The 13,121-nt window shown below is 59.3% G+C and overlaps 1 protein-coding gene across 1 annotated transcript; it reads right to left on the bottom strand.

Moving 5' to 3' along the window:
* Positions 1 to 3,124: 3,124 nt before the first annotated feature.
* DLL4 (delta like canonical Notch ligand 4) lies at positions 3,125 to 12,824 on the bottom strand. Its single transcript, XM_082387230.1, has 11 exons — positions 12,008 to 12,824; positions 11,627 to 11,896; positions 11,075 to 11,132; positions 10,026 to 10,289; positions 9,552 to 9,612; positions 9,335 to 9,465; positions 7,638 to 7,807; positions 7,235 to 7,454; positions 5,372 to 6,074; positions 4,752 to 4,860; positions 3,125 to 4,216 (listed from the first exon to the last, which is right to left on the bottom strand). The coding sequence occupies exons 1-11, from the start codon at positions 12,071 to 12,073 to the stop codon at positions 4,211 to 4,213; spliced, it is 2,058 nt and encodes a 685-aa protein (XP_082243356.1). The 5' UTR covers positions 12,074 to 12,824; the 3' UTR covers positions 3,125 to 4,210.
* Between the last annotated feature and the right edge of the window lie 297 nt (positions 12,825 to 13,121).

The raw sequence follows: 13,121 nt of genomic DNA, 5'->3' as shown, positions 1-13,121 counted from the left end.
CTTCAGCCTCCCAACTCAAACCCGGTGCCCTTTCCAGCCCGTCCCCGTTCCCTTCCATTCAAGGTGCGGTCTGGGATGGGAGGGCGCAGAGGACCGCAAGGTGAGGAGGGCGCTGGCTGCACGGACAGCTCAGAGTTTGGTAATGGGCCGCTTCTCCGGACACCCTCTAACATATTTAGGGGAAAGCATCGCTCTGAGCTTTCTCCAGTTTACTCCCTCTACTTGGGGGACCGGGGGCCGGAGAGAGCTCTGCGCGACAAAGACTATCACTGAACTCGCGTCCGGCTGCTCCCTCTCCGGATCGTCCCGGTGCCCCCAGGGCCAAGAAGGGCTGACCCCGTGCCTTGCGGGGTGACGGCGGCCCCTGTCCGAGAGCAGCCCCGCGGCCGCGCAGCGCCCCCTGGTGCTGGGCAACGGGGCCCGGGCGGTCCCGCCCGCTGGCCCGCCAGCGACGCCGGCTTCCCGCGGCCGCGGCCCGGCGCGGGCTCCCAGGCCGGGGGCGGGATTCGGGGCTGCAGGAGGCGGAGCCGAGCGGGCGCGGAGTCTCCGAGAAACTCGCGGCCTTCGGCGGCTTCCCGGCCCGGGAAGTGAGCCGGGGTCGGGAGGCCGCAAACAGGAAGTCGGGCTGTAACAAAGAGCTCGGGGGGGCGGGGAGCCGCGGGACCTCCGGGGCGCCCGGGGCGACGGCAGGTGGAGGGCTGACCGGGGCCAGCGCGTCGCACCTGCCTCTTCCGCCGCCGCTGGGGGTTCCAGGCCCGCCGGGATCCGGCTGTGCCGTGCGCCCTGGGCGCGAGGGAGGGCGCGGCCGCTTGAGGGAGGCCACTGGGACCTCCCAGGCGCATCCTCTCCCCGGGAAGGGACACTCACAGTTCCCTGAGTGAATCACTTCCATCCCTTCCCGGAATGCGGCGGGCCACGTGGGGTGGAGGGCTGGGTCGCCATCCTGCGGACCCGCGGGGAGAGGCGGGGAAAGCGGCAGGGAGGGGAGAGCCCTGTGGGTCCCCGTGAGAGGTGGAGCGTCTGCGCCGACCTGAGTTTAATGACCTAGTGGCCTTATCTAGCCCGGGATGGGGGGAGGTAGGAACCACTGTCCTTTTTTTTCTATCCCCTGACCAGTCTGGCCGTGAGGCAGGAGAGGGACCCCTAGCTGAGCCAGCAGCATAAAGGCATTCTTCACAGCCTCTCCCTGCCTCACGCCCCACGATGATATCCAGGTGGTTACCAGCCAGTGGGCTCTGGAAAAGCAGCTGTCCTCAGAGCTGGCGGTCACCGTGGGGTCAGACTTGTCCTTTAGACAGGGCACTGCTTCCAGGCTAAGGAACTGCTATGCTCTGAATTCTCTTATGAAATACCAGTGCAGATTAAACATGTGTATTTGCTAAGCCAGGGAGAGCACTTCACAGTGAGTCTAGAGCTATCATCTGGCCTTGTTTCTGCCAAGCCTAGGACCTCTCCTGTACACCTGAACACTCTATCAGGAAAGTCTTGGGTACCTTACCTATGAGAAGGGGCTGGACCCTCAGGGAGTGACCTGGAAATCCTGGAGAGAGAAGGGCTTCCACTGTGGCCTGTTCACACCCCAAGTGCCTGGCCCAGCTTTTGCCATGTCACTAGAGGTGGAACCTGGTGCAAGCTACAGGTTGGAGCTGCCCAGACCAAGTCCATGAAGGGATCCCCTCTTTTCCCAGACAGCTGGCGTGGTATCAGAGCCGGTGAGTGGGTTTAGCCAGCCAGCTCCCCTCCAGGGCTCTCTTCTCTGAGGAGCTGGCAGCCCGTGCAGCCCAGCACAGCCTGGTGGTGGTGTGGACGTGCAGGCCCGCGGGTGTCCTACCTGTCCCCCACATGGGAGCCTCGTCATCTCGCCTTCGTGTCCCAGCCCAGTTTCCCCCGCCCCCCAGGGCCCGGGAGCTGCTTTCCTGTTTCATTTTGGGCAGGAAGAGTGAGGTCGTGTTGTTCTTCCCCCTGCTGCCGGCTCAGGCTGTGGGAACGGTTCCCTGAATGCTTTCCTGTTTGATACCCTGTGTGTGCAGTGAGGGGAACAGGGAGCAATGGGTGAGGCGTGGAACGTGTGCACTTGGGTGAGTGTGGATGACCCTAGGTCTCTTGCTCCCTTGTCTCTGGCATAAGCACCCAGATTAGGGGCGGGCATGCTCTATGTGTCAGGGAGAAAGGAAAAGGGAGGCAAGTAGCACTGCATATACTTGGACTCCACTGGGGGCATCTGCTGGGTCTATTTTGCTTTACTGGATGGGCTGAGAGCTGGGAGCATCTGCTCAGCTTTTTGTCGATGGCTCATTTTTTCATCACTTGCTCTCCATGGGGTATTTTTGTGGCTGTAGAGGGAAGACTGTGGCACCATAGGGACCATCTTACGCCTTAGAGGAAGCTAGCCATGAAGTAGAGACTGGAAACTCTCTCAATAGTGCCTCAGCCAGAGAAACCCGGGCTCAGGCAAGCCTCCCTCTTCTTCCTCCTCCCCTCTCTACAGTCTCCAATCAACTCTAGCAGCTCTGGGCAGACCAGGCGCCCAGAGCCAGCTCTCTTGCCCAGCTGCAAGGAGGACAGACCCAAGGCAGATCCCCCTGGCACAAAGACCAGTGCCCTGCCGGGGCTTAAAAATGAGCAGGCTGCCAGTCCATCTAAAACCCTGCAATAGCAGGAGGAAGAGCCCAGATGTCATCATGGTCGGAGACCCCGCTCTCTGACAAGAGAATCCTTTCGAAAAGAGGAAAACAGGCAGGTTTGTCTCCTTCCCCCAAATTCCTGTATCCCCCAGGCTGACTAGGGTGTCCATAAGCTTTTTCAGACTTGAAGAGAGAAAAGGGGGATAGATTCAGGTCAGGGGGCATAACCCCCAAGGAATGGTGGGAGCATGAGGGGGAAGGGGGGCTGCAGCCAACCTCAAGCCATAAGACAGAGGAGGCTGGCCCAGGCTGGGGACGAAATGGGTGAGGCCAGGTTCCCCAAGAACTAGAAGAGGACAAGGGCCTAGAGCACAGCAGGCCAAGTCCAAGTGCACCCAGGTGCCAGGGGTGCGGGGGGGCAGCCGGCAGCAATATGAGAAGGGGAGTCAGAAGGATTCCCACTCTGCCATCACAAAGACAGGACCCAAGAAGTACTAAACTCCTGTACACATCTGTTCCATATTATAAATACACATTATATACAAAATAATGTTATAAAATGTAGAAAGGTCAGTGCTTCTGATTCTTAAATTATCGAAATACTAGACTCCAAAATAAACTACAAAAAAAAAAAAACAAACAAAATAAAAACTCATATTATTGATTTCTGAAGATCGGCTTCAAGGGTAGTCTGGGGGCAGTAGTGGGTGTGGGCAGAGCCCAGGCTCGAGGCCTTAGGAATGGGCTTGAGGGAGGAAAGGTCCTAGGTGGCGACAGCACCCAATTTCTCCCTCACTGGAATTTCCATCATCACTGCCCTGAGCTCCCCAGTTAGGCCTGTTGCCTCTGGCTGGGAAGAGGGGCAGGCCCTCCACATATCTGCTCACAGGAGCCCAAGGCACCCACAGCCAGAGGCTGTGGAAGCCAGGTAAGGCTTACCAGTATCCTTCCCCAGAGAGCCTGGGCCAGGGAGAGGCAGGGATGGTGTTAGGAGCAAGGCCCACATGCAGCGGTTGGAGGCACGGGGCAGAAAACGCTCCTCCCGCTCCTCTCAGGGCGCTCACCTCACCTGCAGGGACACTCCTGCCAAGAGCCGCACCAGATGGTTTCCTGGCCCACAGACGGCCCTGCCCTTACTGGCCTCCTCTCTCCTCTCTGATTTGGACCCAGCTGTCACCATGGAGCCTGGGCCAAGGCACTTTTGGAAACACAGATGCCAGTGGAGGCCACAGCAGCTCCGGGCCCCACGGGGCCACTGCCACTCTCTCTGGAAAATAGGCCAGAGCCCCAAAGGAGCCCTCTGAAGGCCACTGCTGGCAGGGCGGGTCCAAGTGGCACCTCTCCTCTCCTCTGTTCCCCTGGCTGGCGTGGCTGCCAATCTGATGCCAGACAAACACCCAAAGATGTGGAAGGGTACTGCATCTCTTGGCAAGTTCACAGTCTGTCCAGTTCATGCCATTCCCTCTTCCTCCTGAGAGCAGCACGTTGCATATTAAAAATGTCCCATCCAGGATGCAATGTAAACAATGCAGAAGGAAGGTCCAGCTGCTGGGGCAAAGCTGGGATGTCCTGGGGAGGCTCCTGCCTTATACCTGGGGAGCATGTGGAGAGCAGGAAAGTGGGTTACCCTGGGGTACAAGCACTCCCTCCATGGTTGCCCTGGGCCTCCCTGAGAGAAGCCAGTGAGGCAGGTGGGGTGAAGAGGAGGTGGGAAAGCCTTCCCAGTCTTCTGCCCCAGCACATACACATGCCTGGAAGACTGTGCTCATGAGGTGGGCCAGTGAAGGAAGCCAGTGAGTAGGGGCAGGAGGGGCACAAGGCAACCACCCTCACCCACCAGCAGCTGGGAAGCAGCGCCTGAGAGCTGGCCGGGTGCCATGGCCGCCCAGCCCAGCACTAACACAGCAGGAAGAGACCGGGCTGGCTCACCACCACGGCTCCTGTTTCACACCCTCTGTGGCAACGAGGCCAGCAGGGATCCGAGAGCCACTGAACCCAGCCTGCCAAGGAGGGGTTCCGACCCACCCTTCAGGAGCGGCCCCTAAGGTCAAGAGTAACCAGACCACTTTCTCATCCCCTAAAGGCAGGAGGGAACATGCTAGAAGGGAAGGAGAGCCTAGCACTCACCTCTGTGGCAATGACACATTCGTTCCTCTCTTCTGATATCAAACACACAGACTGGTACATGGAGTCCCTGGGGGAGCATATCGCTGATATCCGACACTCTGGCTTTTCACTGAGGGAACACAAGACAGGCCGGTGAGGGAGAGATGGAGAGAGGGCTGGAGGGAGGTGGGGCGCTAACCTGGACCCCGGAGAGCCAAAGGGAACTGGCAGAGGTGGCTCTGGGAGAAGACACGGGGACTGGGGATGCCCAGTGCTAGCCTGGCGGGCAGTTAGCTACAGGCCTTAAGAGAGCCACAGGACCCCAACCTTCCCAGAGGGTCTCAGGCCTGGAAAAGGCCAGTTTGCCACTGGAGGCAAGCCATGCCGTGGGAAGATGGGGGTCACAAGTGACACAGTGTGGACACTTGACATCTGTGAATGAATGAACGAGTGAATGGGAAGGAGGGACAAAGGGAACCTGGCAGAAATCTTGTCGGAGGATCCTCCTGTCAGCAGCAAGAGCCCCTGTTTGCTTAGCAGCAGTCAAGGGCCTGGTGCTAGCCTCCCACCTGTCCTGGGGGAGCCCAGGCAGTACCGTGAGGGGGTCGCTGGTGAGCCCTGGGCCTCCGGGTGCTGCTCACCTGTGTATCCGCAGTGGCGCCTTCTCCCCTAAGCTCTTGTCACTGTGGGGATACTTCCCGGGCAGGATCCCCCGCCCCAGGGGCCCTGGGGCCAGATTATAGTCCAATGTGTGGTTCTGTTGTTTGCCACAGTTGGACTTGTCCAGGCCACAGTCCACTTCCAGCTCCTTCTTCTGGTTTGTGTTCTTGAGCTGGGCGGCGGGGATCAGGTTGTCCTTCTGGAAGTCCGACAGGTTGTTCATGGCCTCCCTGCTGCCGTCGTCGGGCCGCCTGAGCCGCAGCTGCCGCACCGCCACTGCCACCATGCACAGTAGCACCAGCAGCACCACCAGTCCCACGCCCAGGGAGACAGCCACCCAGGGGAAGCTGGGGGGCATGCTCATGGGGAACTCGCAGCGGCTGCCCACAAAGCCGTAGGGGCAGTTGCAGACGAAGTTGTCCGGGGGGAGGCCGGCGTAGCAGGTGGCCCCGTTGAAGCAGGGTCCCGAGGCACAGGCGTCGGTGGGCATCCGCACCTCGCAGCGCCGGCCAGAGAAGCCAGCAGGGCAGGTGCACGCGAACCCGTTCTCCAGGTTGCGGCAAGTGCCGCCGTGGACACAAGGGCTGCGGCCACAGTCGCTGATGTGGATTTCACAGTGGGCGCCTGTGAATCCAGGACGGCAGCGGCACATGCGGTTTGGACCTCGGTTCAGGCACTGGCCCCCTGTGGGTACACATGGGCCACAAGTCAGCAACCTCCTTGGACCCCCCCGCCCCCCCCCCCGGTGCAGAGGGTGCCCCATCCCGAGAACCGAGGTTGTCCAGGAACTCGGCCAGCATTCACAGATCCCAATACAAAGAGCTCTGCACAAAGAGTCAGGAGACCTGCAGTTGAGGGTGAGCCTGGTCCTCTACGCCTCAGTTGGCTCGTGTATAAGAACTACCAGCATCTTACAGAGTTTTACAGTAGAATCGAACAGGTATGCTTGGGTTTGAATCTCAGCTGTCTCTCTCTAGCTGGGGATTTGGCACCCGTTGCTTTATTTTATTTCTAAGCCTCATTTCCTCATTTGTTAAATTGGAGTAGAATGCTGTCTCCTCTATAGGAGATCTTTGAAGGTTAGGTAAGGTGATGCATGAAGGCAGGAGCACATACCTGGTGTACAGTAAATGCTCAAATAGATCTATTACTGTTTCATTTAATCTTCGCAACATGAGAGACAGAGGACGGGTTCTATATTTTCCCATTCAGTGATGAAGAAACTGGCTCCAGGGAGTTAACTAAGTGATTAGCCAGAGAGCAGATTCCATCTCAGCCCTTCCAATCCCTCTGCAGCTCCTAAGGCTTCTCTCCTGCACGGTGCTGTCTGCCTGCCTCACAGAGGGTCACCAGAAGACCAAGGAGACAAAGATAACCAACATGCTTGGTGCCCCCCAAAATGCTGAACATTCCAGACGCCTTATGCTGTGCCAGGCTCACTGTAGCCGTGGGGCGAGGTGAGGCCTCCAGGAGCAGGGCCCTCACCGTGCTAGCCTCTTTCAAGGACGGACACGAGGCCTCCAAGATCCCTCTCTCTAGCCCAGGACTTCCTGGGGAGGGTCAGAGGCCACCCCAGCCAGGTCAGGACATGGGACTAGGAATGGAAGCCAGGCAGGGTGCATACCGCTCCGTCTCCAAAGGCCTGCACCCACTGCTAACCTGCTCCTCTTCCAAAGCCACCCAGATGATCAAGCAAGCTCTTCACCATCCAGAGCAGATGGGGATCCGTCTCAGCCTGCCCAGAGTGACAGACAAGGCCTCTCTCCTCTCTCGACCCTCCCTCACCAGAAAGTTCTCTTGGCCCCAGGGCCAGTCCACCAGGTTAGCAAGGCAACAGGACGCACCATTGGCACATGGATTGCTGGTACACCTGTCCACTTTCTTCTCGCAGTTGGAGCCAGTGAAGTTGGGGGGACATTCACAGGCATAGCTGGTCCCCTGGTTGCGCTCCCGACAGGAGCCCCCATTGAAGCAGGGAGAGTCGGCACAACTCAAGGTGCTGTGTTCGCAGTGCAGGCCATAGTAGCCCGGGGGACACAGGCAGCGGTAGCTGTCCTCCTGGTCCTGGAAAGAGAGCAGAAAGGGGCCAAAGTCAGACCTTTGGGGGCAGGGATTCCTGGCAGGGGGCTAGGCCCCACCTGCCCACAATGCCTGCCCATGGGTGCACATCCACTGGCCGCCTGGGGTGGGGATGCCTGGGTGCCGCCTGGCCAGAACTCTGCCTTCCTGCGTTGGCCTAGGCCTCACCTTACAGCTGCCTCCATTGCGACAGGGGTTGCTGTCACACTCGCTGAGCTCCAGCTCACAGTCCACGCCAGTGTAGCCTGGGCGACAGGTGCAGGTATAGCTCCGCTGCCCACTGTTGGAGCACGTCGCCCCATTCTTGCACGGGGAATGATGGGTGCAGTAGTTGAGATCTGCGGAGACAGGAACCGACTGGCTGAGCAGAGCCAAAGAGTGGTCCCAACCTCCAGGCTCCTTGGAGTTCAAGTTCACTGTCCATGTTTTTGGCCCAGAGGCTTCAACTCAAAGTCTTCCGGGCCCAAATACCCTTCCTCTTCCCCCAGTGAAACCGGGTATATTGAAGCACCTAGAACCATATCTGAGAAGTGCAATCAATCAAAGTTGAAAAAACACAGTTGGACAGTTAACTGCCCACAGGTAAGCTCACAAGCACTGCAGCCAGGGGAGAATAAAGGTAAAGAAGAGGAGGCACAGCAAGGCCACATGTTGAGGAGGAAGTCAGAAAAGGCTTCGTGGAGGAGGGGCAGCTGAGGTAAGCCTGGAAAGGGGCTACAATTTTAACAGGTGGTAAGAGTAGAGGGGAGGCGAGAGCCACGATAAGTGGTTGCCAGGCGTTTTTTACAGCGAAATGCGTTACGAGGGTATTTTGAAATATAAGTATTTGTTTTCTTATTTGGGAAGGACAGGGAAGGAAAACCAGACAGAGCAAATACAGGGACTGTAAGGGCTCTGTTTGAATAAGATGAGTATATGACTGTGTCACCTGGGAGCAAATGTGGGAAGAGGAAAGAGAGAGGGCAGGAGCCAGGTGTGTGTGTGTGTGTGTGTGTGTGTGTGTGTGTGTGTGTTTGGGGCGACTGGAGTGGGGAGAAAGTGACACACACACACACACATACGAAGAACACAGGGGCTGAATTCCAAGCCCCTTGTTGCCAGCAAGTCAGGGCCCAGGCAAGTCCTTTCTATCCTGGCAAGCGTCCTGCCCACCCTACCCAGGCCTGTGCTGGTGTCTCCATGGCAGCAGCCACCCCATTTGACCCTGAAAATGGGAGGCACGCGCTGCAGCTGGCTATGAGGATGAAGGAAAAAAGGCCCCCTCCCCCATCATTGGGGCTGGCAGACCCCTGTGCAGCCAAAAGAGTGACCAGCCCCCTGAACACCAGGAAGACAGTGTGGGCTTGGGCAGCTGCCTGGCAAGTGCTACTGGGGAAAACAAGGGAGGCTGTTTCTGCCCCACCGAGAAGGCGGTTAGATGTCACTCCGCCCAGAGGCCCAGCTCACCCACAGCCTCAGGGCAGCCAGTGGGCACACCCCACCAGACAGCTGTTTAGGGGAGAGCTGCTCAAACAGCCCTGGTAGGTAAGCAAACACTTAGGGGGTTAATAGGTAACTACAAGGTAGAAAGAGGAACTGAGCCCGGCATCCCTCTCTCTGGCCTTGCTGGAATTTATGAGTGCAACCTTCAGGTTGCCAACATGTCACCCTCCTGGCTTCTCCAGCCACCCTTCCTTCCCAGCACCTAAGGAAGAAGGACCCACCATCTTGTTCTAAGCCAGTTGTTAAGATCCTTACAATCCCAAATTCCTTGAAGGATAATGGGAAAGCCGACTCAGCAGTCATTGAGTAGGAAGGGTCCAGGTGACAACTCTGGTTCCCATGCCCTGCCCAGCTCTCCGTCCCCTCTCTTTGCCCTGACTCACCTTGGTCACAGAATAGGCCTCCCCACCCCTCATCACAAGTGCATTGCCAGGGGGTGCTGCAGGTGCCATGGCGACAGCCGTTGTGGGGGATGCATTCATTGCACAGGCGGCCCTGCCAGCCTGGGCGGCAGCTGTAGAACAAAAGAAAAGCTGAGGGTGAGGTGAGGGCCTGGACAGGGGACGGCTCCCCCGTCACCGCTTCCTGTCCGCTACTCACATGCACTCTGCTGGCTTGCTGCAGTAGCCATTCTGTTCATGACAGCCCGAAAGACAGACAGCTGAGGAGAGAAAGTGGCACTGGGTGAGAGTGGGATGACAACGACTCTGAAGTCCCACTCTCCCTCTCCTGGCCCTGGGGGTGCCCCCCAGCTCTCCTGGGCTCAATTCCCACTCCTGGCTTCCCAGAGGAGCCATGGATGTCTTAAAGAGAAATGATGGCACAGGGAAGGAGAATCCAGGCTGGATGGAATGCAATTATGGGGTCTTTGTGGGCTTTAGCACGACGGGGAGGAGCACTAAGAAGAGGGAGGGCAGAGTCCAAGCCCATCCTAAGCATCCCCAGCTGTTACTGAGGCCCAGTTAGTGGACAGCCCAGACCCGCTCTCCAAGGGAGGCAGGCTGCAGCCGAAAAGATGCCACTGTGTTTGTTCCGGGGACCCCCCTCCAGGCAGGTGGGAGCTTGGCTGCTTACGCTGTTCGCAGTACTCCCCAGTCCAGCCGGGCAGGCAGGACAGGCTGCCATCTGGCTGGCACACGTAGTGGCCGAAGTGGTCATTGCGCTTCTTGCATAGCCGTGAGCAGCTGTCCCCATAGTAGTTGTCACTGCAGATGACCCGGTAAGAGTAGCGCAGCCTTGTGAGAGGGCTGGTCTGCTCATCCAGTAACCAGTTCTGGCCCACAGCTAGGGAGCCCTGGATGGCGATCTTGCTGATGAGCGCGTCTGGTGGCAAGGCCTCTGAAGGGGCAGAGGGCCAGGTCAAGGAAGGGCAGCCAGTCCCCAAGAGTGCCAGCAACTGCTGGATCAAACCAGTTGTCCAGATGACCCCACCTGCCAGCAAATGCAGGCCAGAGGAACCCAAGTGTCCCACTGCTTAGCTGCTCTGTGTGTGCATGTGCAGAGGGCCTGATACCATTCAAAAAGGGGACAATAGAAGGATGTTAAGATATCCCAATGTTCTGGAGGCAGATAGGCAGGGGAAAGAGGAAAAGAGGTCAAAATCGGGGGGGGGGGGGCAGAAAAAAGAAAAAGAAAAGCTCTCCAGGCCTTTGAGGACCCTGGGAGCAAGGGGTCCTCTGGTGCCCATTCAGGGGTTCTGCCCTCAGAGATGGGTAATGCTTTTCTTTTTCCTTTGCAAAGTGAGAATTGTTGTGCTGCTGAAATATCCTTTTCCTCTGTGTCAGAACAACATCCCAAAGCCATTATTCCCTTTCCAAAGGAGCGGAATTCGCGAAAGGTGTAAAATACAGGAAGGGGCCCGTCAGCGGCGCTGGCAGCTTCGGCCTTTCTCACCGCCGTGCTCCCCGCGTTCCCACGCCAAAAATAACCCGCAGGAAACGCAATTGTGCTCAGAGTCCAGGCAGCGGGCGGAATCCGAGCGTCCAGCGCGGGGCGCAGCTCCCGGCCTAGCTAAGCGTCCTGCCCCCCACGCCCCCACCCCGCACTTCCCCCGCCTATTACAGATTAACTCTTTCGGCGCTGCGCCGTGTCGCCCCCCTGTGGCCGCGGAGCGAGCTACTCACCTGGCCGCAGGTCGTCTCCTGGCGCGTGCCAAGCTTCAATGATGAGTGAGAAGGTACCCTGGGAACGGAAAGGAGGGGGCGGGGAAAGACAGAGAGAGCGAGATGAACAGGGGATGGTGGGGGTGCCTTTCGGCAGCCGGTTTAATTAATCTAATTGCAGGATACAGTTACTGCGCCCGGGTCTATGTAACGGGTCTGCACTCAGCATCGCGCGCGAGCTAGGAAGGCGAGAGAACCCCGGGTAGGAGGAGAGTTGAGGGATGAGGGAATGTACGCGGGAGTCTTTCTGAGATGGAGCACGCGCCGGGGTTGTAGGTGATGAAAATCGTATCCCTAGCGCTGGGAGAAGATAGAGCGTAGAACTGGGAAGAGATAGACTGGTGAGAGCCTACAGGAGGGTGAGGTCCCAGGAAAGAGTCGGAAAGAAGGATCAGAAGAGTGCCCCCCCTTTTGTTGGAGGCGAGCGAGGCAATCTAGGGAGAAGGCTTTGGTCCCAGGGAAACCCCTTCTCTCGGCTTTCGTGACCTCCCAGGGCGCCCAGGCTGTGCTCACCGGCCAGGTGAAATTGAAGGGCAGTTGGAGAGGGTTGCGTCCCCCGCCGCTACTGTCGTCGCCGACGGCGAAGGAGTTGGTGCCCAGCACAGGCGTGGAGACGCTGCCGAAGGTGCAGTGCCCGGGCGAGACGACCGCCTGGAAGTGCTTAAGGCAGACGCGGAAGAAGGTCCGGCAGCCGGGTTCGCACGGCCGCCCGCTGGCGAGTACGCCGCGCTCGTTGGCAAACTCCTGCAGCTGCAGCTGGAAGACTCCCGAGCCGGCCGCGCGCTATTGCACAGGGACCGAGGGAAGGAAGAAGGAGAGCGGTCAGCTCGGTGGACGCCAGGGGCTCAGGCCCAGGGCACGGTGGGAGAGGGCGGAGGGGGCGCGGGAAGTTACCTCCTGCCAAAGTGCCACCAGCAGCAGTAGCGCCCAGCCAGAGGCGCTACGGGTTGCGGCTGCCATTCCCTGGGGCGTCGCTCTCTCCACCCGCCGGTTGTGAACCTTTCCCACGCGTCCAACCGCCGGAGGGGTCCCTGAAAAGCCAGGCTCCGCTCGGGGTTTTCCTCCCGTCTCTCCTTCTCGCTAGCTCCGCTCCAACTGCCGCGGTAGGTAATCCAGGTGAGGGCGGCTGGGTGGCGGCTGCGCTGAGGACGTGTCCTCGGGCTAATCCTGGAGCTGTAAGCAGGCTAGTGTCCGGGTACACTGCACTGAGGCGGCTTGAGCTGCAGCTCTTGGCCTCGAGTTCCCAGCCTGCGCTCAGCGCCGCTACTGAAACCTGCGCTCTCGGGAGCTTTCCTTATATATATTGGCTCCTCTCTTCACCCGCCTGTCACTCAGACTCGTGGTCACTCTCCCCTCCCCTCGGGCCTCTAGCTGCTACAGCCCCAGCGCCGCCCGGAGGGGGCCTCCGCCCGCGCCTTCCCCCCTCCCAGCCAGCCAGTCAGGCACTGGTCCCCGCCCCTCTGTGCCGCTCTCAGCCCCTGGGTCCCCCAGCTCAGCGCGTGCCGAGGTGACCAGTTCTCCGCAATCGCGTGGATACAGGCCGAGACCCCGGCTGTGGGAGGACAGGAGGAGGGCCAGGGGGAATGGGGCGGGAGGTGAGCGAGTGGTTCCCGGATGGTCGTGGGGGCGGAGACACGGGGGAGTCCCCGTCGGCGGTGTGACCACGGCCGGCGTTAGTTACCTGCAGCCCTCGAGCAGGTAAAAAGAACTTAAGCTCAGAAAGCGAAACCAGTGCTAAAGGACTCCGGTCTCCTTCACCTTCCCGGAACTTAGGGAGCCCTGGCGTCGTCGGCCCCCAACCTGTGAGCGTCCACCCCCCCGCCCGCCCCCCCCGCGCGCAGCAGGGAAGCCAGAGGACGCATTAACCTCTCTGTGGACACTCCGTGCTGGGCGAGGGGCCAAGCATCTAAGACTCGGGGGCTCGGCCCCTCCACCTGGTGGGCATCTCCCTCCCCAGTTATGGGGGGCGTGTCCAGCGCGTGCCTCCTCCCTTCTGCCTCCCGCCTGG

Source organism: Balaenoptera borealis, assembly GCF_965194805.1.
Source record: "Balaenoptera borealis genome assembly, chromosome: 3".
Classification (NCBI taxonomy): domain Eukaryota; kingdom Metazoa; phylum Chordata; class Mammalia; order Artiodactyla; family Balaenopteridae; genus Balaenoptera; species Balaenoptera borealis.
This window is presented reverse-complemented; position numbering and strand designations above follow the sequence as displayed.

Excerpts from the sequence above, each read along its gene's own strand:
- DLL4 (XM_082387230.1), bottom strand. The coding sequence starts at position 12,073 with ATGGCAGCCGCAACCCGTAGCGCCTCTGGCTGGGCGCTACTGCTGCTG. Across the intron at positions 11,897-12,007 it reads TGGTGGCACTTTGGCAGGAG|CGCGCGGCCGGCTCGGGAGT; the intron begins GTAACTTCCCGC and ends CCTGTGCAATAG. Across the intron at positions 11,133-11,626 it reads CCTTCAATTTCACCTGGCCG|GGTACCTTCTCACTCATCAT; the intron begins GTGAGCACAGCC and ends TTCCGTTCCCAG.